The 25267-nt window shown below is 37.9% G+C and overlaps 1 protein-coding gene across 1 annotated transcript; it reads left to right on the top strand.

Moving 5' to 3' along the window:
• The first annotated feature begins 286 nt into the window (after positions 1–286).
• LOC105035770 (coiled-coil domain-containing protein SCD2) lies at positions 287–17314 on the top strand. The gene is made up of 17 exons (XM_010911464.4): positions 287–820; positions 1643–1812; positions 2512–2587; positions 2693–2734; positions 2818–2880; positions 5109–5158; positions 5241–5268; positions 6554–6628; positions 6774–6884; positions 6983–7043; positions 12179–12295; positions 12424–12545; positions 12988–13057; positions 14365–14406; positions 14758–14798; positions 16112–16238; positions 16503–17314. The coding sequence occupies exons 1-17, from the start codon at positions 455–457 to the stop codon at positions 16607–16609; spliced, it is 1668 nt and encodes a 555-aa protein (XP_010909766.1). The 5' UTR covers positions 287–454; the 3' UTR covers positions 16610–17314.
• The last annotated feature ends 7953 nt before the right edge of the window (positions 17315–25267 follow it).

Raw genomic sequence — 25267 nt, 5'->3', positions numbered from 1 at the left:
CTACCGAAATCCTGTCCCCATCTCGCCCGCACCCGTCCAAATCACTCCGATGCCTCGCCGGCCAGCCAAGGGGCCGTTTCCACTTTATTTTATCACGTCGGCAAACACGACACACGGTGGACTTTAATGTTCGTGCATGCAGACACGAATTGCAAATTGCTACGTGTACCAAATGCGAGTGGAAGGGGAAGCTAAATTTCCGGGGGAAGCCGGAGACGACCCGCGTCCTCCGCGGGCACTAAACTCCGCTCTCGAGATATACTCGTTTCCACTGCGGTCGTCTCCACTCCCCACGCCGTCTCCACCATTTCTTCCCCCATTCTTCTGATCTCGTCCCACGATACCTCCTCCGTCCGATCCCCATCTAAAGGCCTTCCTTTGGGCCCCAAGCCCCCATTCCCCGGAAAGGCGACGATTCCTCTCGGCCGGCGCCTATAAATAGCGGAGAGAGAGGATGGATCGGAGGAGAGCGGGGAGCCCGGTGTACGGGCGGCAGAGGAGCGGGGGGTCGAGCAGCACGGGTTCGTCGTCGCCGGGGATGTCGCCAGCGCACCACCGGTCGGCGTCCGCGTCCGGGCTGTCCAGCGTCAGGAGGACGCAGAACGTGGCGGCCAAGGCCGCCGCTGCGCGACTCGCGCAGGTGATGGCGTCGCAGAGCGCCGCCGGCGATGATGACGACGAGGAGGATGACATCCCCTCAGCAGCCAGTGGCGTCGGATTCCGGTACGGCTCGTCGCGGCCGGCTGCCAGTAGTAATGGCAGCAGCGGCAGCAGTGGTGCTTCTTTGCTTGGGAGGTCGACTAGATCTCCCTCGCCTGCGGTAAGTTCGCAACTTTTGAGCGTTTATTTTGAGTAAAATTTGGGGAAAGATTTTTTTTTTTAATTTTTATTTGTAGATTTGCCTTCAACTTAGCAAGCAAACTGATTTAGGTACCAGGCGACTGTGTTTTTCTTAGAATCAAGTTTGCTTGTTAACAAGATTTGATTTTTGATTTGAAAATTTGCAGTTCTTATAGTTCTTTTGGAAATGGGAATTGCAAGATTTCTGGCGGTGATTTTGATATTATGATATCTTTTTTCATTATTTGATATTTTTGCTCTATGGACATGAAAATGGCCAATCTATTAGGGATATGATTTTTAAGGGCAAAATATTATCTCTTAAATTGTTGATTGTTGAAGTTCTGCTGCCTTTTTTTGGTAAACGAAGTTCTGCTGCTTACACGTTACATCCTGAACTACAATTTAAGATGAAGGGGGTCTGATCTAACTGAATAACTAATTGAATCAAAATCATGCGCAAATTATTGCAGTAGTTTAAATATTGGATGTAGTGAAGATAATATTTGAACCAGGTATTGGTTTTATCCCTTATATCTGTAATGTGCAAATCTTAAAAGAAAAAGTTCCCCCTTTCCAATAAGAGAATAACTGCTCTTGGATTTGATGTAATGCTTATTATAGTTTGTTATTTAGAATGCTTCTAAGCGAAATTTATTTAGCCCTAATAATATTGTTTTAAAGTTGTTATCTTTATCGCCAATGGATCAAACAATTGCTGTAGATGGTAGAAGTCAATTTGTTGCAAGTATATTTTGTAAATTGGTTGCTTGCTAATTTGATTTTGTGACCTTTTGATTAGTTAGGTCGGAACTTTGGAGAGCATACACCAGCAGTCCGCTCTACATCAGCTGGAAGGCCATCAGTTTCTGCTCGTCCAGCACCATTAGCACCCCCAAGTAAAACAACTCTGAGGACCCCTTCACCACTTCCAGGTATTGAACCTCCAAATGACAGGCGCAGAGAGAAGAGGTGATGTCTTTTTCTATTCACACATTGCAAACAGTAATAGTTGCTGGATGTTTTAATTGCAACCTGTGTAGGTTGGACTGCTAGTAGGATGATGATTGTTAAGTTACACATATCTTCTTGCATGTTTAGAAGCCTCTTATGTTTGTATGCATCTTAAGTCTCAGGTGAAAGTTTAGTTTCATTGTCCTTCTTGATAGTATGATCTTCAATATACCAACCTTCCCCAAGGAAGTGGAACCATAGATCTGTTCTTGTTCATTCTTTCCCATAGCTGTGATATTTTTCAAGGATTATAGCTCTTTTACGGTTCATTTATGCAGAGATATGCAGGTAGAATGAAAATCATTTTTTAATATATCTATACCTGGGGAAAAGGAAAGCCCAACTGAGTTCTCATTGTTCTTTAATCTGTAACTAGGAGCCATCTTTTATTTCTTTGACATCATTTATATCTATTTGCATGTAGAACATGTTATTCTGCATCTCTTCACTATTGAATATTGATGTTGCACTTATCTGTACGTGTCAATGCCAGTATTTATATTTTCTTCTTACATCTATTTCTCTGGGCACTGTGCATGAATGCTTTGACATTCATATATTTATAGTTTTCTTTTGGTAATACAGATTGGTAAGTCTTCCATTCATCAAGTATTTGTAGATTCTAACTTATATATAAACTGATTAAATATGCTACAGGTTTCCAGCGGATATGGGACATCGGAAATCAAGGGAAACAGGACTTCAGCGTGAGGCTTCTGTGCTTCAAGATGAGGTGTATACAGAAGTCTATGAACCCATCTTTTGGTCATGATCTATGAAACCAGTTGCTGATAAATAATGGCTGATGATTCCATTTGGCTTTTTGTTCATCCTGCAGCTTGATATGCTACAAGAAGAGAATGAGAATATTCTTGAAAAGGTACGCTATCCTTCTATATCATAAAAGTAAACTCTTTTCTCTGAATGAGGCATTAAAGTACACCATTCATATTTGCCGACCAGTTGCGGCTTGCAGAAGAGAGGTGTGAGGAAGCAGAGGCTCGGGCCAAGGAGCTTGAGAAACAGGTCACTTTTTAATTTTGTTCTTGATCTTATTTATTTCTGATAAGCTAATGAGAGACTGTGCATGTTATTTATGACCTCTTGGTCATTAAGTAATTAGATATTTATATTGGTAGGCCTCATTTCTTTCATGCATTCTACCCAATGGGTCTTCTTTCACGGGATTGCATTGGCATGTTTTCTGGCAAGCAGATATACAATCAAAGATGTTAGTTGAAGTTTTAGCATGAAAGAGAATTATTTTCACATTCTTTAATATTGCTCATGGCGTGTGCAAGATTACAGTGCGTGAAAATTAACAGCTCTGGAAACTTCCCAAGCAAAGTGCTGTATTATCTTTAACCCTTTGGAACCCATATTTCTCTTTGATGTGCAGTAAGGCTCTCTGTTTTTGTTCCCAAGGCTTGGGGCGCGGTATTTGTCTCCAGCCGAGCATAAACAAAACTGTCCCCCACTCGGAATCCACTAGTCGATCTTAAGGTATTGAGAGGGCAATCATAGTCTATGCAGCATTAGGAGCTTATCTTGCCTTCTCTCTAGGATCAGCTGTTAGATTTTGTAGAACTAGTATCTTATGCAAAATGATGTTGTATGACCATCTTGATTTGCCATTTTGCTGGTTCCTTTGGAACCATTCAAATATGCATCAATTCAGAACTCCTACTTATTTGTCTATTTGTAAAAAGCAAGGCCTTCTTTAGGTGATTTTGGGCATATTGATACTGTGGCATGGTGTTATGATGGAGTGAATATTGCTTTTGCATAATTTAGATTTTTTTTTAAAAAAAAAGTAGGGTAGAGATGGTGTTCTAATGTTTTCTTCTCCAAATATGTACCAGGACAGGTTCAAACAGAGAGTTTGTGAAGTGAGTGTTGAAAGAGGGTGAATCTGTTTTCTTGTAGATTAGGAAGAAGCAGAATGCTGAGTGATCAGGAGATAGGCAAGTTAAAGTGGTAAAGAGAGTCACAATTGTTTCATAATCTTTTATCAGAAAGACTTTCATAATCTTTCGTCAGAAAGACATTTGTTTCAAAATTAGATTTCTGATTTGATCAGTCACAGCTTGGATGTTGAAGGGTCTAACATTAGATGAAGAAATGAGAAACACAAAGTAGAGGAAGGAAAAGCAGAAAAAAAAAGGAAGGGAATCATTAGTATGATTTTCAGACTTGGTCCATTTTTAAATATTGATCAGATCTAAATGCAAAAATTTGCTACCATGAGAATAGTATGTAGGTGAGGACGACATTTCCTATGCATCGACATGTTTCCTACATAGTCTACAAATATTTAACTGAATTTCATTTCCCTCTTTCACCAGCTTTGTAAGGAATGTTGAACACCATGGTGACCTATCAAATAGATAATCAAGGGGCAGTTTATACCAAGGTTTTAAATCCTGTGGGATGGGGTTGTTCCGATTTTCCCATGGAATGGGACGTGCTGCCATCCTGCCATGTTCTGACACTTGGGGTTGGGAATATTCTAAAATATCCTGATTGGGATGCCGGGACACTAGTGGGATGGCCATGTCCCAACACATGGGATAATAATAACCTGTCCCGATATTCCGTGGGACATCCTGTTGGGATCCGAATCCTTGGTTTATACAAATTATAATTCATTGAAAAAATGACCAGACTCATTTAGAAGCCTTTCATATTTGTCAAGCTCAAACTAAAGTCCTAAAATGAAATGAAATGAAATAAAAACATTTCTAGATTGCCATTGTAAATCACAGCTTTGTTTATGTTACGGTCTTTGAATTTCTCCTTTTTAATTTGGATTTCATTATCTTGAATTTCAGCTACTTGAAATATACGAGTGCTAGCAAGTTAAAGCAACACTCTTATAGCTATCATAATACCATACCTTTCTTTTTTGCCTTTTCATTTTCTGGTTGAACATGTCTGTTTGTTTCACTTGAAACTTTTGTTGTCCCGTGCATGTGTGCTTTGCTATCATGCCATCCTATGATTTTATTGGAAACAAATGCGTGTTTATCTTGATGCTCATTCACATGGGAGAAGTGAATAAACGGGCCTTCATACTTGTATCGTATTGAATAGCAACTTGCATCATCTCAAATCACTGCTGCGGTGAATATCACAATTTTTTTATCTTTAATCTTTTGCTATGTGAAATATCTAAGATATGCCTGCTTACTATGATCTATGGATGATTAGCTTCAATGCTGATACTCCCCTTACTGAATGTTTTAATTCTGAAGGTTGCTGCTCTTGGAGAAGGGGTATCCTTGGAAGCCAGATTGCTGAGCAGGTTGGTTAGGTTTTGTGCTTACCTATGTGCTACCTGTTACCCTAATCTACACACCATGACATTCTAGGTAATTAATTTGCAGGAAGGAAGCAGCTCTCCGCCAAAGAGAGGTAACTTAGCAGTGATAATTGTATATAATTAGCATAGCAAGCATAATTTTTAGTTTCCAGACAAGTTATAGGTAAAACTCTTTTGAAAGATTGGAGGTATCAGCTTGAGTTTGTCACTTTTTCTTGCTTTTGATACAATTTACATGAATTTTTTAGATCAAGTCATTGACTTCTGATGTGGCTCATTCTCAACCTTGTTAATTGATACTTATGCTATGCAATATCTTTACATAAAGCTCGATGGAGCTCTAAAAGCATGATAGAGGCCTTTACTTGTTGATGTAAATGACCTGGCCTGTGGTTTATGCTCTTGACTGAGGTATGAACAACTAGCTTGTAATGGATGTTGTCTATGAAGTGGAAGTTCCTTCTGTTTCTGGTGCATTTATCCATAAAGAGGGAAAACAGAAATTGCCTCCCTTGTTTGATTAGCTTGGCTATATGGCTTTAGTAAGACTTATTTCTGTGGGAACTAACATACTTAGATTTGGTATCAGGACTTGTGGAACGTCATTATGTTCTCAACAAGGCAGTACAATGATTATTTTGTTTAATCCAATCTAGCTTTCTACTGCTTGGCTTTTCTTTTTTTTTTTCCTCTTTTGTTGGGGTGGTGGGAACAGGTGCTAGCTTCCATAAGGGGTGGGTATAAGTAGTTTGTCCAGGTGGAGTAATCGTCCATGGAGAAGGTCATGATGTGCCATTCCTTTCCAATTAAGAAACTATACATGTGAAAATCTTTCTTCGACAAATTCTTCTTCAAATGCTCTACGGGTTGCATTTTATCCAATGCTTATTTAGGGCTAGGACAAACATCTAGAGAATATCCAATCAAGTTAAATAAATTTACTTAAAAGCATTGATATTGAATCAATAATGCCTAAAGATACCTTGGCACAAGGTTCCAGTGCTTTATGTGATAGCTATCAAGGTCTTATGGTTTTATCTACAAATTGAAGATGAAAGATAGTTTGCGAACAAGGGAAAGAATGAACCCTCTTTTGATAATATTATTAGCATGTCTTTATGACCTTTTCAGCCTGGCAACATGTTTTCTTTTAATATTTCAATTTCAAGTGTACTTTCCAATTTAATTATTGTAATTGCAGTTGCGGTTCTGATTGATTTTTCTCAGTGGCAAGGTCATGTTCAGTAACTTTGGTTGTATGATTTGAGCAGAAAATGAAGTTAAAACTCATGCAACAGTCGCCAAAAATGTGGTTACTTTTATGGGCCTGCTGATTTTTCTTTTGAGATAACAAAAGTTGATCCCTTTTCACCTCAGGCTGCTCTTAAGGCTGCCAAGCAAACGAAGGATGGGAGAGATGAGGAAATAACATCACTTAAACAGGAAGTTGAGGTATTTTTCACAAATTTCATTGGGCATTTTAGTTTCATGGACTGTGGTTTTTTCTGCCTTCCACGTCTACTCTGCTAAACAACTTACACTAATTGGAATTAAGCAATTTCTTCTATTGTCTGTGGTTTTTATATCTTCTACATAGTCTGCTAAAGAGGAGGTTGCAACGGCCATTGGACAACTCAGAGAAGCTGAATTGGAAGCTAGGGCTCTACGCTCAACGACACAAAGAATGATTCTAACACAAGAAGAGATGGTTTGCACTTTGATCATAAGCTAGAATTTTGGATATTTTTCCTATATGCTTGCTTATCCGTTTAGAATCTTATGCTATTCGTGTGCTCTAAATTATAGGAAGAGGTTGTTCTTAAGAGATGCTGGCTTGCACGGTATTGGGGCTTAGCTGTAAAGCATGGTAATTTATTTCATCATGACACTTCCATTATATAAAGACTTACTGATTTTGTATCTGGTAGTTTTCTAAACTCAGTGCTTTTTTTGTCCTTCGTCCTTGAGATGATTATATATATACCTTCTCATCTTCATAGAATAAATATAGTGAGTGCTGCTAGCTATGCATTCTCATAGAATCCCCTGCATGTGCAAGGTGGTTAATTAATTTGATTGAACAACTCTTTTGATTCATTATACCTTTTGGCTTTGTTTGGCATTGGTGTAAGAAGGGCCCTTGTGCAAGTCGGTAGCCCTTGTTAACTTCACCTAAAATCATGGTAATAAAAAAAGGCTCCCTTAAGGCCCCTGTTTCATTCGAAAACAGAGGAACCAAGGGTAGATCCCTTCCTAGGGCCTTCCCTCTCCCTCTCTTTCCCTCCTTTGCTTCCTCTCCCTTTCCTCCTTCCCTCTCTTTTCCTGTCTCTAGTTCTCCCTCTCCCCCTCCCTCACCGATTTCGCAAATCGAGGGGCGGAATTGTGCCTGATTCACCCCAAATCGGACAGTTCGAGGTGGTATGGCAAATCATGGTAGTAGCGAATCTAACTCCTAATCAGGCTATGGATGGTAGTAGCCACTCGCATACAACACCTTAAGCAAAGGATATGCGTACATGTCTTATGTTGGCCATGCAGATAGCATCTGGTGTATTATATAACGGCCCAAGGACATTCAAGGATCCTATTCATGTGCTATATCATCAGTTGGAGCAGTGCTGGATCTTGAACCACCTTGAGAGGCCCATCTTCTGCATGCTATTGTACCCTCACAGGCTTTATGTTGTGTACCATGGATTGCATCCTATGTGGCATGAGCGAAACCAAAGTCATTAGTGGATGGACTCAAACCATGTGGTTGTGAGTTATACACACCCCCACTACATTGTCATCTCCCTATCACTAGATGCATCATCTCTTGGATTGTCATTGGCGTTATCGCGCATATTGCAAGATGATCTGGCAACTAGTTGTCCAATGGTCCAATGGTATTAGTATCTAAATAAACAGCCTCCTCATCAACCCTCTTCAATGGATCTGCATCTATCTTTTCTTTTCCTTGCTTTCTACTTTGTCTATTTCCTTTCTTTCTTTGGTTACCCCTACTTAACAAACTCTGCTGGGTGGCTTGACTAGGCTCACTATCCTGACCAGCCCTTCCTCCCTGTCTAGAACAGGCGCTATTGTGACCTCTCCTGAGCATCTCCCTCTCCATTCTCTGGGTGGTCCAGAACATAGAGCCTTGCTATCTTGACTGGCTTCCCTTGACCTATGTGATTACTGTTGCTACTGTTGGGCATTGTGTTGTTGTGAGTGTGACATGTGTGCTTTACTAATTACTCTGCATTCATTCCAACTTTCTTTGCCGAGATAATAGCTAGTTGAGAAGCGATCCTAGCTCATCAAGCTTTGGCTGCTGCTGATGGTCCTCAAACCAACTATTATGGGTTCCTCATCATGAAATCATTACGAAATGGTCGTTATGTTTTAGATCTGCCTTATGGATGCACTTGAATCTGAAATGCAGATTCTAGTGCACATATACTAAGACATTCAGTCTTTCTGCATTGGGCGATTCCTCTGTTTGCAATGTATTATTGGGAACCTTGACCGGTTACAGTTGCAACCATTGAGGGGGATCATCTGTGAGAGGATCTGGATTGCTAACTTTCTGAGTTTTTTGGATGACAACCCAAATAGAACACCATTCATCTGCAAATACAATTAAATAAATTGCATATTAGACATCATTTGTGATAAAGCATCAAAAAATACTTGCATTTATATTATCTTTACTCGCCATAGCTGCTTTTTTATCAAAGTCATGTGAATCTTCCCTAAAAGCTTTAGTTTGTCGAACACACTCCACATATGGCATCATGTCTCTACTTGAATTGACAAGGTGTTGTTATTATTAAATTTAACTTACCTTCTCCAAGCATCTATCATTTGTGATGGTATTGGGCTCTTGTAGATAACATGGCATAGGGCAGTCAATGGTTTTTCGTCTAAGTCTATTTCTGGGATACTATATTAGATCTTGGATCAAGGTAATAGGTTGTCAAGACATGCAATTGACTTAATTAGTAAATAAAGGGTTGCACAATTGTATTTTATAAGAGTAAGCATGCATTGAGGATTGTACTTGGATTGCTTACTATGTACAACTCCTTACCCGTTTAGCAATTCCACTTGTCCTTATTGATGTTATTTACTTATCTGCATGCTTCAGATCTGCCTATCTAATCTCCGCTTGGCAATCATCATTATATGATATAAGAAGCCCATACTGAACTACTCACTATCCACAGGTCTAAGAATTAGATACAAGGTGTGAGTGCCCTAACTCTCAACCCACATCCAGAATTGCTGGCTTGTCACTAACCCCTCCACATAGCTCCATTCTGTGCTAGTACCAGAATATTTGCTCTCCTGCCACTCTGCACTCACAATTAGTTGATGTAGGCATGCATTTTTTTTTTTTAATGAGACTACTGAGTGCAATGTAATGCATGGTGAAGTAGGTGATTTATGGCCACGGTATCTCAGTCCTGGTATTTTCTAAGCCAACATGTATGCATGGTTGTAACTTAGTAATGACTCGGGCTATCTCCATTACCTATTTCACCTAGCAGATCTTGCTTATGTGTATCAGTATCAGGTCTATATAGTGGATGATGAATAGGTTCAGAAGATGTGTCTCTTGATCATCACAATATCTTGGTGGCCTTATATTGTGGTCCAATATCAATAACCATCTGCAGGACATGTTCTTCTATCTGATAAATGACCTACTTCATCAAGCTCTGGATGTATTGAGTTTTATGCACTTTGTCAAATGCATCAACTGATTTATGGAAGAATGTTTTGTCACAATATGTCAAAAAATTGATGATGCACTTGTTTGGTGTTGTCCAACAGTTGTACATCTATGGCAATCCATATGTGTCCCACTATTCTGATAGGAGGCTATCCATCTTTCTAGCTCTCCCTTATTATTATCAAGCAACTCACCATTGATATTCTTTATCCAGGAGGATGGACATCTTGACCTGTTTTCTAGATGTAGCTGATGGTAAAATGGTAGTGGATATTGTCCATGGTATTTGCATGGCTAGAGTGGAACCAAGAAGCAATAGCTCTCGGCATGTTCCTTTTCTTATCCTTGACGAACATGGAATCAATCCTTTGCTACTCTAATTCTTTGCTTAGGAAGGCATTTGGTCAAGTCATGAATGGTAGCCCATGCTGGTATATCTTCGGGCTTCTTTCTCGTCTTTGCTATTAAAAGCCTCAGGTGTAGATGGTATCCAGCTGCCAATCTTACTAACAACTTCTCTCGCTATCTGGCTGCTCTTATAGCCTGCATATGACCTGGTGGCTCGGGAATCAGATTCCCTCTTGTACTATAAGGGCCCAAATTATACTCTGCCCGACAACCTCCTTCCTTTGCCACTGACTAGTCAGAAGGCAACCTCTCTGTGTTTTGGATTTGATGCCTTATAGTCCTCTAGATGCCTAGAGCGGTATGATGGTAGTTCAGCTGCCTAACAATCAAACTCGGCCTATTTCTCTATGTTTTTTTTTTCTTGCCCTTTGCAAAGTCATGAAAGTGCTTCATCAACTGTTGAACCTCTTTTAACATTTTGCAAGCAATCACATCAAGGGGACCACTAGTTAAATGTTGCTTCAATCTTGTCACCTCACCCCCCCCCCCCCATGCTGCATTGCATAAATTTCATTGCAAATGGTGGGCCTAAGAGTATTACATCATGCTCTCAACTAATATCAGCATCCTTATCCTTTTTCCTTTTTGAATCCACTTTTGCAAGTTGGACGGCCACTCATTATAAATCACCTCACTCATTACCATGAATTACATAAATTGGATCTACACATTTTTAAAATAAAACATATTACATAGTTTAGACATATTATTGGCTTTTATAATTTAATTTCACTTAATATATGTAGTAATTCATAAAATAATCTAAAATTAAGTATGTTGTCCTAGAAAATATGTCCCAATTACCAATCCATGTTGCCATATTTTTCATTACGTTTTAGTTGAATTAATAATTTTTAAGTTATTAAATTAAAAAAATTAATAATTTACATGTAATGCGAAAATGGCTGAATTTCTTCAGAAAATACTTCTAGAAAGACTGATGCCCTTAATTTTTTCTGATTTGTAAATATTTTTAGTGTTGTTGGTTAGAAAATTAATATTTAATTATAAATTACTTGAAAGGTTAATTTTAATTTGGATTAATGTACGAGGGATACCACATATATTTTTTAGCCCATGGGTATTCCTTAAATACCACTTATTTTTGAAATTTATTTGAATTTGGACTTAAACTCTGGTAGCCATGATCAGATCTAAATTTAAACAAATTTTTGCTTAAAAAAATGTGTAACATGAACCCCCCAATTGGCTACTTTTTTCTTAATTTTTGAACATTATTTTTTATTTTTAAATCAAAAATATATATTTAATCTAAAATTGATAAGATCAATGAAAGATTGTGATTTCTTCTTCGATGCATAGATCACCCTTAAATCTATAACATGTAATGAAATCATTCCAAAAATATATATTAAAAAAAAATACATGATCTCCGCTTGTTTTAGCAATTGTTGGCCTATTTTAGGCTTAAAAAAAAGAGAGAAGAGAGGAAAGAAAATTCCTTGATATGAGATGCTGGCATGCAAGTCCCCTCTTTCACCTTCTTTTTCTCACTCTACTTTTTCAAACCTTCTGAAGTTCAAAAGGAGAGGAGATAAGTGGTTGGAAAGGCTTTTTCTTCTCTCCCTCTTCCATTATTAGCTTGGAACCAACAAGTCCTGGTGTGATCGGAACACCTTACCATTTGGTTCTGCATTGGTTTGGTATAGTATGTTCCGGTCGGATCAATTTTGAGAATGTTGGCTTGTAACATAATATTCAAATCTAAGGGTGTGAAGATTGCACGGAAAAGATAAGTGTTACACCATCTATCAAACCAATTCTGTTTATGTCCAGGGGCTGCTGTTCATTTGTCTTCAGATTGTTGTTTATTACATACCTGATGTCTTCTGGTATTGTATACATTGTTTTAGGCATCTATCCGGAGATTGCTATGTCAAAATATGAGCACTGGTCATCATTGGCACCTCTTCCTCTTGAAGTTGTCATTTCTGCTGGTCAAAAGGCTAAGGAAGAATCATCGAACCGAGGTTAGTCAATGTATCACTAGTAGTATGATTACTAATGCTATCACAACTGATCATAAGTTATTGTTATTATTTTTTGAGGATAAAGTATTTCAAAATTTCTTTTTTTTGTATTGTTAAATATTGAACAGACGAAGATGATTCTGAGAGAAGAAATAAACTTATACGGGACTTGAGTGACATAACAGGAGAAGGGAACATAGAGAGCATGCTTTCAGTTGAGAAGGGCCTAAAAGAGCTTGCATCTTTGAAGGTTCTCTTTTATCTTGCACATTCAAGAGTACTTTATACACATACACACACACACACACACACACACACATATATATATATCTATACACACACACACACACACACATATATATATATACACATATATATGTGTATATATATGTATATGTATATGTGTATATGTGTGCACATCATATACGTATGTATATGTATATGTGTATATGATGTGCACACATATACACATATACATATACATGTATATACACATATATATGTGTATATATATGTGTGTGTGTGTGTGTGTGTTCCTTAAATGTATCTTGCTTTATGGTTATCTAAAAACTAGCTTCGTTAAAACCTTTACAGATCTGACTCATTGTTTTCACTTTTTTAGTCCATGTACAGAGTTTACCCAACTGTTTATAGCAAGCTGTTTTTTAATACTTTTGAACATTGACTTGAAGGTGGAGGATGCTGTTGTGCTTGCACTAGCTCAACATCGGAGACCAAATTTGCTTCGACAACTGTCTTCAGGTTTGTGTATATTTTAGAATATGGCACCAAGTCACTGCATAATCTTCTTGTTTCTGACAGTTGATCTTGCCAAGTAAGCACCATCGTGGGCTGACAGTTATTTGATTGCCACCTGCCTCTTTCTTTCTGCCCTCTTTCTTTTAGCATCTACACAAAAGTTGGTAATCTTTGAGTTTGTTTTCTAAGATCGTAAGAGATAATATGTTTATGCATTATCCTTCTCTTTTTCTCATTTTCTAGTCCAGGATTTGTTAAACATAATACAAGATAGTTAATATATTGACTTCTTGCAAGCTTTTGTTGAATTTGGCTCAAGTTCTGTAGTGTTGTGCCTTGAAAATGGCTAGTATGCTGTATGCAGGATTTCTCTTGGTCTGTCAATTTACTCAGGGCTTATGACAGTTGATGGCATCATGTTGATATGATTCTTGTTATCTTACTCGGTAGCTGCTTTTACTGTAAGAAACAGGACTTGGGACTATTTATGTTTCACCAGCATACATTCTGGTGCAGGATTATGCCATAATAAAAAGTGATCCTCTGAGTCTAGAAATTAAAATGCAACAGATGTACGGAATAACTCTGCATCTTCTATGAATATGACTAGATTACTATCAATTTCCCATGATCTCAACCATCTCAGTTACTGTATAAACAAAGCGCATTGTGTATTGTGAATCATTGGCTGGTAATCATTAATTACGAGTCCATTATAAACCTGTTATCGTCTGAGGGCCATCAAATATGTGATAATTGATAAACAATACTGACATGTATCAGTGTAGTTGGCAATATTGCTATAACTTTGGTTTGACTAGTATGGTGTCAATGTAAAGACAGCTTTCCAGTTGTTCCCCTTCCTTTGCTGAAACATTTCACAAGCCACATGGTAGCTAATTGGCTATTGTACTCGCAAATGCTATTTGAGATTAGAAATGCTTCGAGTGAATGTTTGTATCTCCAAGTAATAAATGCAATGCATTATGGTGTATTATTTTGGGTTCAGACAAATTGATTTTTGGAAGCAGCTTGATTTTTGTTTAACTCAAAATTTTCATAACTAACTTTATGTGAATATAACTCACATGCTGTTCAACACAACTATATGCTTTTCATGATGCTTTTAATTCAATATGCCAATATAGAAGGCTGACAGGCTGTTACTACACAGTTTTGCTTGCATCGTGTAACTACAGAAATTGGAAGACTTCTGTTCTAATAAATCAAAATAATGTAGTCTGGGTTCTTGTCTTTTATAACAACTACTAATGCATTATATTTCCCTCTTTTTTTTTTTTTGTATGCAGATTTTAAATCACCTGGTGATCCAAAGTTCTTGGAGTCATTTGGTAAATACCCTGTTTTATCTGCCCCAAATACTACGACATGTTACTGTTTTTTGTGCTTCCATATAGGATTTTTGTATCACTTCTAATGGATTGAATATATGTTCGCACCCCTATTTGTGTGCATCTTTTTGTATGCATGCATGTCTTATGTGGATTGGTGTTTATTCCAAAAACGGAGGGTGCTTGTCTTGTGCATGAGCAATTGTAATATTCCAAAAATGATGATTTGCTTAATTTCCATAATTGCTTATCTTTCATCAGCATCTACGTGGCTGATTCTGTAAGCTCTTCTGCTTCTTTTATTTGCTATGCATGTTGCTGGGTATTAACTGAAATTGATATTTCTTGCAGAACTAAATCAAGAGGAGTCAGAAGATGTTACTTTTAAGCAGGTCTTTTTTTTAATTTGAACTCTCTGAGAGGCTTCAATTGAGTGCATCATTATGCTTGTTTTGTTGTTTACCACCTGGAGGATCACTTCTATTTTATTTGTTTATTAGAATAGGTGTGCTTTATGCAGTTCACTCTCACCATGTTCTGAATTTTCTCGTATTTTCTGCAGCCCTCAGATCTGATTCTTTTCTTCCCTTTTTTATAACAAATTTCTACTGGATATGTCTATGTTAAATGAGAAGCACATACTCTTGCTTGTAAAATTCATTAGGTTATCTTATTTCCATGCCCTCTATTCTTAGCCAGCAGGTGCCACTCATGGTGGTTCAGTCAAACAATAACTTAATGTCAAGTGTTGTGCTTATAGTCCAAAAAATTTGCCAACTAATTAAAAAAGCGCTAATAAACATGTATACACAAAGGAATGTACATTTTGAATTGCCTTGGTTTTTTGGAGAAAAAATGCTGTTTTCCAAAGTTCTCATGGACATTAAATGAAGCGTGGATTCTCCAAGCATACATCTATTTCATATCAGATGCGGTATCTTATGGGAATTTCAACTGCTAATGCCGGTTAGATCACAATATTCTAGTTTCCAGATGAAAATGTTTAAAAAACTCTAGTCCTTGAATTTTCGCCTTCGATCTCGAGATCTAAACAAATGAGGTAAGAAGAAACAGAGGGAAAAAAAAATTGTGGTTAAGAAATTTATATGGAAGATGAGAGGCTTCATTTAAGTATCAAACTTGAATCCTTCAAATTAAATGATACTTTGCTATTCTTAAATTGAATCTTGTGAGTTCAGTCCAAATCCTATTATTCTCAAATATTCCAACTGTGGACCTGGTTTGGCTTGGATCACAAATTGGTATTTTGGCTTTGTGGTTGTCAAATTCTTAATGAAACAATACAACAAATTTATTTATAATTACTAAACTTTGATTTTTGGCAAGATGGAGGTAAATAAGCTTTGATCTTGAATAGGTCATTGTTGCTTATATGGCAATCTCAACTTTATTGGAGAGCCTATTCATGATGTGCTAGACCTTCTATTAAACTATATGCTTTTTCATCATATTGTTGAATGCTCATTCATGATTGCTAGAATTTACATCTTCTTATTATTGCTTTCAGAAATATATATGGCAAGCTTGTAATTAATATTAGTTCCTGTAGTGATGCCCTCGCAAATTTTTTGATGTTTAGGAGCTTCCTACATGAAGCTTTTACAGCAATGCCATTGCTGATAGTAGTTCTTCATAATCTGGTATGCATGGTAATTTGCATTTGTGGTTATTGCACCTTCTGCAGGCATGGCTTGTATATTTCTGGAGAAGAGCCAAAGTTCATGGCATAGAAGAAGATATCGCTGAAGAGAGGCTGCAATTCTGGATCAGTCGCAGCGGCCAGCCACCAACTTCTCATGATCCTGTTGATGGTAAATCTTCATTGTCATCACCAATGAACAATCAGTGTTATTTATTAGTTGGGTCAATGTGGCATTTCACCTTGATGGTTTTTTAGGGCAATTCTCATTCAGCTTTTAATATTTCATAAGAAAGTCGTGGGATGGTTTCTAGGTATCCACTGAATAGCTTGGTTCCATTGTTCTCGTAGTTTTTGAAACTGTAGTCTTCCTGCATCTTGGGAATTTATTTCTTATATTTTGCTAAGGACTTATCTTTTGCATTTATCATTACAGTGGAGAGAGGTCTGATAGAGCTGAGAAAACTGGGCATCGAGCCGCAATTGTGGGAAGCATCCCGAAGAGATATGGAGCAAGCCTCTTCAGGCACAGAGAATTCTTAAGTGATGACTGCCAACTCCTGTTGCTTTCGTTTGTTTATTTTATATATTGTGGCATCCATCATCAGCTTGCCAGGTGAAGGATCCACCATCTCTCCAAGACTGCAGGCTTCCTGTTTAATATCCAATGTCTACAATTATCAGGGGGTGTCAGCCATATTCTCGGATATCCATGGGACGATTTCACGTGATTGTGTAATTTTGGCAGGCTTCAATCATTTTGGTTTGTGTATTATTGTTAAACGTACACATGGTTATTCATATCATTTGACATGCAGCTTGGCTAAATTTTTGTCAGAAGGACTACATTTGTATCAAGATCAACTGGTTGCAGCTCTTTCTGGCCATCCATGGCTATATTGCCTTGCTTACTGCCTTGTTTACCTTGCCGTATAAGCAGTCGACGGACTATTTGTTGCCCCTGAAACTAGTTTTGATCTCGAATGCACACAGGAATCTGATATGGTATGTGCATTATTTCTAAATTTTTTAGTTTCTTGAAAGTTCATGCTATGGTTGTAACTATGAAGGGTTGTCTGGATTATGTGATGTGAGTTTTAAAAGCTGCCATTTGCTGATCGTTCCTGTTTATTGTAACATTGTACACCTTTTCCCCCCTTCAGTTTTAACATTTAGAGGTCCAAGGGGAGGAGAAAAGGGTGGGGGATTTATGAGGCAAATGAATTAATGAATCCTTGATTTGAGCTCCGTATGGTTGCTTTGGTTGCCCTCTGTAGTTTGGAGAGTTCGTTCTGCGTTGAATAGGGAAAATGTTAAAGCCTACATTTTATACTGGCATGAACAAATATTCACTTGCTACATAACTTTGCAAGATGAATAATTAAAAGTCATAAACTTTGTCAAGTAATTCCTTTTTTTTTTTTTGTTAACACAAGTAACGTGCAAAGCAACTCAAGTAATTTAGATAGCTTGACTCTATCGTTGATTGATTCAATTAACTCCAAAAATTGAGTTTTTTTGATATGTTTCAATTAACTCCAAAAATTGAGTTTTTTGATATGTAAGTGATGTAGAAACAGTTTTCGTCAGTGTTGGTAGGGATTTAGGGAGCTGCCTTCGCTTTTGGTGTTCTCTTGTAGATCTACAGATTTGACCCCTACTTGCATAATATCTTAGTTCACTTCTCCATTGTATCTACTATGCATTAATCCTATGGTTGACATCATTTTCAATCTCTTCTAGAATTCCATCTTATGGTTAATTTTTAATTTTAGTTTATCCATTAATACTATATCATCTACAAATGGCTTCGCAAAAAATATATCATCCTAAATATGCCTATTAAGGTTATCCATAACGAGGGTAAGCACTTAGAGAAGATATTTGGTGTAAATATATTGTAAATTCACTAGAATACCACTAATAATTACACATGATAACCACTCTATTATACGTATCCATAATTATATTAATATAGTTAATGAAATTTTTTTTCTTTTCTAACACAAATCATAAAATATTTTTAAAAAATTTATCATATATTTTTTCTAAATGAATAAAAATTATATAAAATTTTACTAAAAAAAATAAAAATTATATGAAGACCTCGTCTCTTTGCTCTTTATTTCGTCATCAACCTCTGAAAGAGAAAAATAATTTCTATAATTGACCTTTCTAGCTATTTCTTTGATATATTTGTATTATAACTCAATTTGTTATTAATCACTCTTACAAAATTTCAATGTATGGCTCATGAGCGTAATACTGTGATAGTTACGATAATATTTAATAATACTTTTACTCTTATAAATTGGTATGATAGTACTTTTCTTTTATTTATGAGGCATCTTCTTGATCTTTAAAGTCTTATTAAATAAATTAGTTAACTAAGTTACCCTCTCATCAGCTAAATACTTCTGAATCTCAATTGGGATTCCATTAGGTTCAATTATGTATTCGATTTTCATCTTTTTTTATATTTTTTCATCTCAAATACTCTAGTTCTATGTTTGTACTTAATATTTCTATTCTCAATAAAACTAGTATGACAACCTGAACTATTTACATGATTTTTATTGAATAGCTTATCCAAATAACATCTTTATCTTTCCTTGATCTCATCTTCCTTCACCAAAGCTTTTTGATTTTCAATTTTGATGCATTGATCCTAGTTTAAGTCTCCAGTTTTTCTCTCTCTGTCTTGAAATCTTATAGATGTCTTCTTGTCTACCTTTAGTTTCTAACTTGTGAATATAATTCTTTATATGCTTTGAATTTAGTCTTCTATATCACCTTCTTAAAATTTTTTTTTTTTAGCCTTATAATTTCTATATGCCTCTCTACCGCTTTTTTTTTTTTTTTTTTTTCTGGTAGAAAAGAAGATAAAGCTTCTTTACGAAATGAAGAAGAAATACACGGTTTTAAAGTACAATATAACCGTTCTACCCAAAAAAAAAGTACAATATAATGAAGGGCACAAGATTAATATATATAATACATCCATCAACAAGATACCATTCATACAAAAACAACCCAAAGTAAAGTCCGGCAGCCCAAAACTGAATTTTAAAGGAGAGGCCAACTGTGCTCCACACCTTGCAAATTGGTTGAATAAACGTCACAGCAGGTGCAACAGCATGATCAATTAGGAAGCTACAATTAAAACTCCACTTGTTTATCCCCCCTACCAAGCAAAAGGTACCTGTGTTCAAAAAATCACTCAAACATCCATTTTGCCCAAATAAAGTTGAGAATCCTTGGAACTATGACCACTTGTGAAGACTGCAAATGTTTATTGGTGCGATAGAATCCAGACTTTGATAGAGCTGTAACCCACTAGTCATAGCTCCAAATATTTTCCAATAGCTCCTATAACAGCACATTGGCTTCTTGTGGCAAGATGCATCCTCAGCACCTGTGACTACCTGTCCCTTCCGAAGTAGAAGTTGTAACGATATGCCAGCTGCGATCATCTTTAGATTTTGGAACAGGGAAGATTGCATAAAACTACTATGAGCATAGCCTGTAGGAAAGAGCTGAAGGGAAAAATCATTAGAGCATGCAACAACATGGATAGAAGTATTTGAAAGGTGCAGAAGATTGAACAGCTTAGTCCTTGCTGCTATAAGCTCGTTGAAGCCTCCACGTCCAATTGGTTGCATGGAAAGAATGCAACAAGAAGAAACCATAGCAAGAAATATGACTGCAATCAAAGAGTTAGTATGACAAGACCTATGGCAATGAGCCCGGGTGTAACCAATACTCAGCAATTGAGTGGGCATAAGCAAGCAGCTAATTTGGATAACGAGATGAGCAGAAGAAAGCATGAGTACCCCACATAAGCGTGAAGTATTGTGCTGCAGATACTGCAGCCAGAGAAGCAGATATTCTGCAGCAGATAACTGAAACAGAAGTTGAGAGATCCTGGCGTCAGCAAGGCCATACAGTAAAAAGCATGGTAATCACAGGAACACAAAATCCCTGCCACATATCATTTGGCAAAGCAGAAAATAAGAGTGGATGTATGATGAAAAGTCCAATATTGTAGGCTTGCCGAAGTGTTGAAATGGGGAAGACCTCCAAGAAACGTGCCATGAAACCATCCTCCCTACCAACAGGACCAATGCACCTAGATAAATAATAGCAGGTAGTTAAGATGATGTGGCTCGAGTATTTTCATCTGATCTTGCTACAAAATCAGTTCGAAATTAGTTGGCACGGGGTTGACTAAAGAGAAAGAGCAGTCACCCAGCAAAGCATGTTTAGAGAGCCAATCAGCAGCTTGATTATGTTCTCAGTAAATATAGGAATGCAAGCGGGGAACAAAGTAAAAGTTGCCAAAATATCTTTGAAAATAGGAAGCTGGGCCACTTTGCTAAAGGAAGGATGACAAATTCATTTGTCCTTGTGAGGGAGTCTCCCAAGACTAAGAGCTTCTTGTCTATAAAATATTGAGCTGCTTCTTTTAACGCCATCCAAACAGCCAAAAGTTCTGCATAGTTCACCGAACAGGGAGCCATGCGAGTACTTTGAGCAAGTAGAAGAGTGCCCTGAGCATTCCTTGTAACAAAATCAACTCCAGCTCCCTGAGGTTGTACAGAAGCATCAAAATTTAACAATAACTCCCCAAAGGAAGGAGGCAGCTAAAAGGAGGAATTAGCTAAAGAAATGTGCCAGGTAGACGCACGAGAGCTGCCCCAGGTCTTTTGATTGGGAGTTATGAACAAATGCATCATTGATCTGCTGCATGTAAAAAGGTAGCCGGCGGATCAATTGTGTAAGAGAGGAAACGTGCTGCTGAAAGATCCTTGCATTGCGTGAATTCAATATTAACCAAGCCATGTTACTCATCATAGCACTCATCTTATTCTCTACCAGGCATTAGCCAATGAAGCAAATATTGCCAGCAAAGATGTAGGAATGGAAAGATGCTCCGAAGTCATGGCAAAGTTGGGGCCAGCAATGCTGAGCAAAAGGACACAACACAGTAGCATGTTCTGAATCTTTCACATTATTGAAGCAAAGATCATAGTAAATGAAAGAATCAGTAATATGCCTCTTCGATTTAAAATAGCCTTACAAGGTAGACAATTCCACAAAAGCTTCCAGAGAAAGAATTTTACCCTCTGCAGGACTGTAAGTTTCCACAACCATTGAAATTGATGAGGTTGAGATAAAGAATCAAGAGAGTCAAGTACAGAAGTAACATCAAATAACTTCACTGAAGGAGCATTAGAATAAAACCTACAAAGCTGATCAGGCCATAACGCAAAAAAAATAAGTATTTGCACTATGGCAAGCATCATATCAGCATTAAAGCAAAGGGCGGGAGCCTGCACATTCCATTTCCGACCGGCCGTAATGAAATCAGCCACTTGAAAAGCTGACAGATCAATATCAGAATTAATATAAGTAGGCCACCAGGACAAAGGCACATCTGAAATCCAAGGGTCCTGATAAACGTTGATGAAGGTGCCTGTACCCAGATTCCAATCAGATTATATTGCAACTGGACTCCAATGGCTGAAATCTTAGCTCAGATTGGTGAGCTGTTCTGAGGCCTACGGTAACTAAACCATATGCCAGCAAATTTATATTTGGATTGGATCAGCTGAGCCCACAGAGAGCTATATTTAGATACTCTTCTATAGCTCTTTTAACCTTAATCACCAACTGAACTTTCTCATTCAACCACCAAGTTTCCTTATCATATGGCCCTTTTTCCTTTGATTCTCTTAATATTTGCTTAGCCACTTTCTTAACCATTAGCCATCTCTTCCCATACGATATTGATTTCCCTATCTTGATGCTATTTATTTTCATTCAACATTCCATTCTTAAAAGCTTTGGGAAAAGGAAGAAAAACCCAAAGGCTGTTTCATTATCTTGTAACTTTTCACCTTAAATTTTTGGATCATAATCAATTTCCAACCTACTTTTGGTCTTGTGCGACCACTGAAAAGTTACAAGATAGTTGATGGGTATCAACAGAATGGCATTGTTGTCTTCTAAATTCATAGTTTAGGTTCCATTTTCCTCATGCAGGTGGGGCACGTTTTTATTTGGATCCCCCTACAACGAAATCTTACCGCTATATTTTGTTTCTATGTTTCATTTGGAGAGAGGTCTTATAAAGCGGAGGAAAATTGATTGTTGAACAACAAATGTGAGAAGCATCTAGAAGAGATGTCGATCAAACTCTTTAGGCAAACAATTCTCAAAGACTTCAAACTTTTTGCTCACCATATATATATATATATATATATATATATATATATATATATATATATATATATATATATATATATATATATATATATATATATATGGTATTTTGCAATTGCATCCCCAATCAGTTTGCCAGCTGAAGGATTGATGTTTCCCCACGGGCTTGATATACTTCCGCTTAAATATCCAAGGATTACAATCATCGGTGGATCAACTGAAACTTCCTCATTTTTCAGTTAATTTTATATAATTGTAATTTTGATGGGTTTTTTCTTTCTTTCTTTTTTTTTTTTTTTTAATGCAGTAGTGTTAAATATACATGAAGGTATGCATATCACTTAGCAACCAGCTTTCCTAATTTATTTGTTCAAACACTATATCTAAATCACATCAATTGTAATCTTATCTAATTGTTCGAATCTCAGAAACCTAGGACAGTGACTTATTCATCAAGAAGGCTAGTCCAAGGGACCTGCGCTATTTCATGAACTCCCAATTGTTCCAACAAATGAAAGTTTGATACCATGGATTAGTTTTCTAAAATCCACATCCCCTAATTATTATTATCTAGGCCTACCTCAATGTTTTCTCAAGATTTTTTTAAATGCTTTCACTTAATCAGCTATAAGTAACCTATAGCTTTGTGTTTGCAATCTCTATCTAAGATTTAATTAAGTGCTACAATACTTCAGCATGTGTTCTGGTATAGTCCTGCTGGTTGAAGAAGACTTTCCTTTACCTATATTAGAAGAGCTATAAAAGAATAGGGGAAAAAAGGGTTGAAGACAAAATAACTTAAAATACTCTGGTTTCTTCAAGGGAATTAGAACATCCAATGCAAGTGCAGGAAAAAGAGTTATCCATGTCTTATCATTATTTTCTCTCTTTTTTGTTTGTGGTTGTTTGGGTTGTTGTTGGGGGGGGGAGGGGAACAGAGCCCTTAGGGAAACAAAACTACAAATGAGGAAAAAAAAATACCGAACATGTTAGCCATAGCCGCCATGCCGGGAAGGAGAGGCAGCAAAGACGAAGATAAGAGAACACCAAAAGCGTCGGCCGACTGATTAACTTCACCTCTTCCACCTCCGAGAGGCATTGACTGATATCCTCTTCACCCTCCAGCCAAAGATGGGTGAAGCCCATGCGATAGACGGTGACCCACAAAGCATTCCAGGCAGCTTGAAGCTCTGCTTCTGGAACAGAGGTTGCATACGATTGGATTCATTCCAGACTCCATGGTGGTCTCTGATTAAGAAGCCCAGATCAGCTCTTCCACTCACCCAAGAAGCATCGAAATTAATCTTCACCTGATCACAGGTAGGGGTACCCAGGAGACCAACCAACGACCCTATCATTATTTTTTGAATTTTACCGGGGTGCTCCAAAAAATATTTAAATTTTTAATTTTTAATTTATTTATGATCATTGGATTAAATATAGATTATACAGATTTTAATTGGATGAAAGGCTCGTATACACGATGGTATGGTATATATTTCAAAAATCAAGGATATTTCAACGTTATAAAGGATGATTTTTTTTCCTCAAAATCCTTGGCTATCACTTTGGAAGATGGAGGAGCTGAGAGGGATGGTGGTGGAGGCGGAGGATCTAGTAGACAGACGCACCGAGGTGCAGTGGGTGAAGGGTGGAGGATCCTCTGGGGGGTGATAGGTGTTAAGTCCGACGTGCACCTATGTGGATCTGAGAAAACTTGCGATAAAGTCTTCTGTAAGATTTCATGGCGATCCAGACTCTTTAGGGATACCAAACACCATACCCTAGATCGTTGCGCACGAAGAGCCCTACGTAGCAATCTAGTTTGCATCCCCCCTTACTTCCAGAGATTTGGGACGCACCTCCAGATATGATCTTCCACCCCCAACACTCTAAGAACCAGGGCTTGAGTTGTGGTACCTTGGGGCTATCAGATCTGGATCTGAACCACTAATGAGGAGTTCTTGATGGACTAGGACTCCATGGCAGCATCTCTTCAAATCACAGCCTTTCTTTGTATGCTCTATCTTGACCTCTATACACCTCTGATCTGAATCAAATCAGAGCCCAAACCTCCCCATGAGATCACTTGCTCATCCTCATAGAGATTAGATCATTGGGGCATCCATAACCTGGAGCTAACCCGTACAAGAAAAAGAATTCCTATAGTCTTCTGCAAAACTGTAGCCTTTGCTCGTACTCGTCATCTTATGCACTTCCTCCACTCATGCCCACCTTTCACGCCCTCCTCTGATTCCTAATCACATCAGATAGCTTCTTGGGCATGGAGACTCCCTTGGACATGGATTCTTAGGTGGCCACACAAAGGAGGCTCCCCCTTGGATGGGGCGCCCACATGATGGGGCTTCTCCCTCTTCCAAACCTTAGGACAGCTGGGGCTTGAGGGAGGCCCCCCTGGGCTCCTTGCTACATGAAAGACCAGAGAGAGAGGGAGGAATAGAAAGAAAAGTCATATATTGATCACTTCACAAACTATTACAATATATGGGTTTATATACCCCAGGGCTTCCACATGAATCCTAATAAACCCTAGCTCAAAAACTTTCATAGCTAACCCATATGAGATTGCACTCATCCAAGCCCATGTACACCCATGACTTGATCCAATCTCACTCTTGGACTCAAACTCGGCCCAATACAAATTAGCCCCTTGAGGCCTAAAACCTCTGAATTTCAAGACCCTAAAGGCTAACAGCCTTCATCCTAGGACCCAAACCGGTCTTAGAATCTTGGAATCAAGCCTATGGCTCCTCTCATGGCCTCTCAAGGTTTGAGAACACCATACGTGCACCAACAATCTCTATCTTGGTGCCTTCAAGCCTTGGCAAATCTCTGCACGATCCATCTGCATGATCCAATTGTCGCTGCGCGCCCTAACAGCTCTCTGTGCAAACATCCATTATTGATGCCAATCTTCTTTAGCTTCTGTGCACCCTTGGAGATCTTTGGGATGAC

Source organism: Elaeis guineensis, chromosome 7, assembly GCF_000442705.2.
Source record: "Elaeis guineensis isolate ETL-2024a chromosome 7, EG11, whole genome shotgun sequence".
In the NCBI taxonomy this organism is placed as follows: Eukaryota; Viridiplantae; Streptophyta; class Magnoliopsida; order Arecales; family Arecaceae; genus Elaeis; species Elaeis guineensis.
Note: the sequence above shows the minus strand (reverse complement) of the source record. Positions and strands in the feature narration are given on the sequence as shown.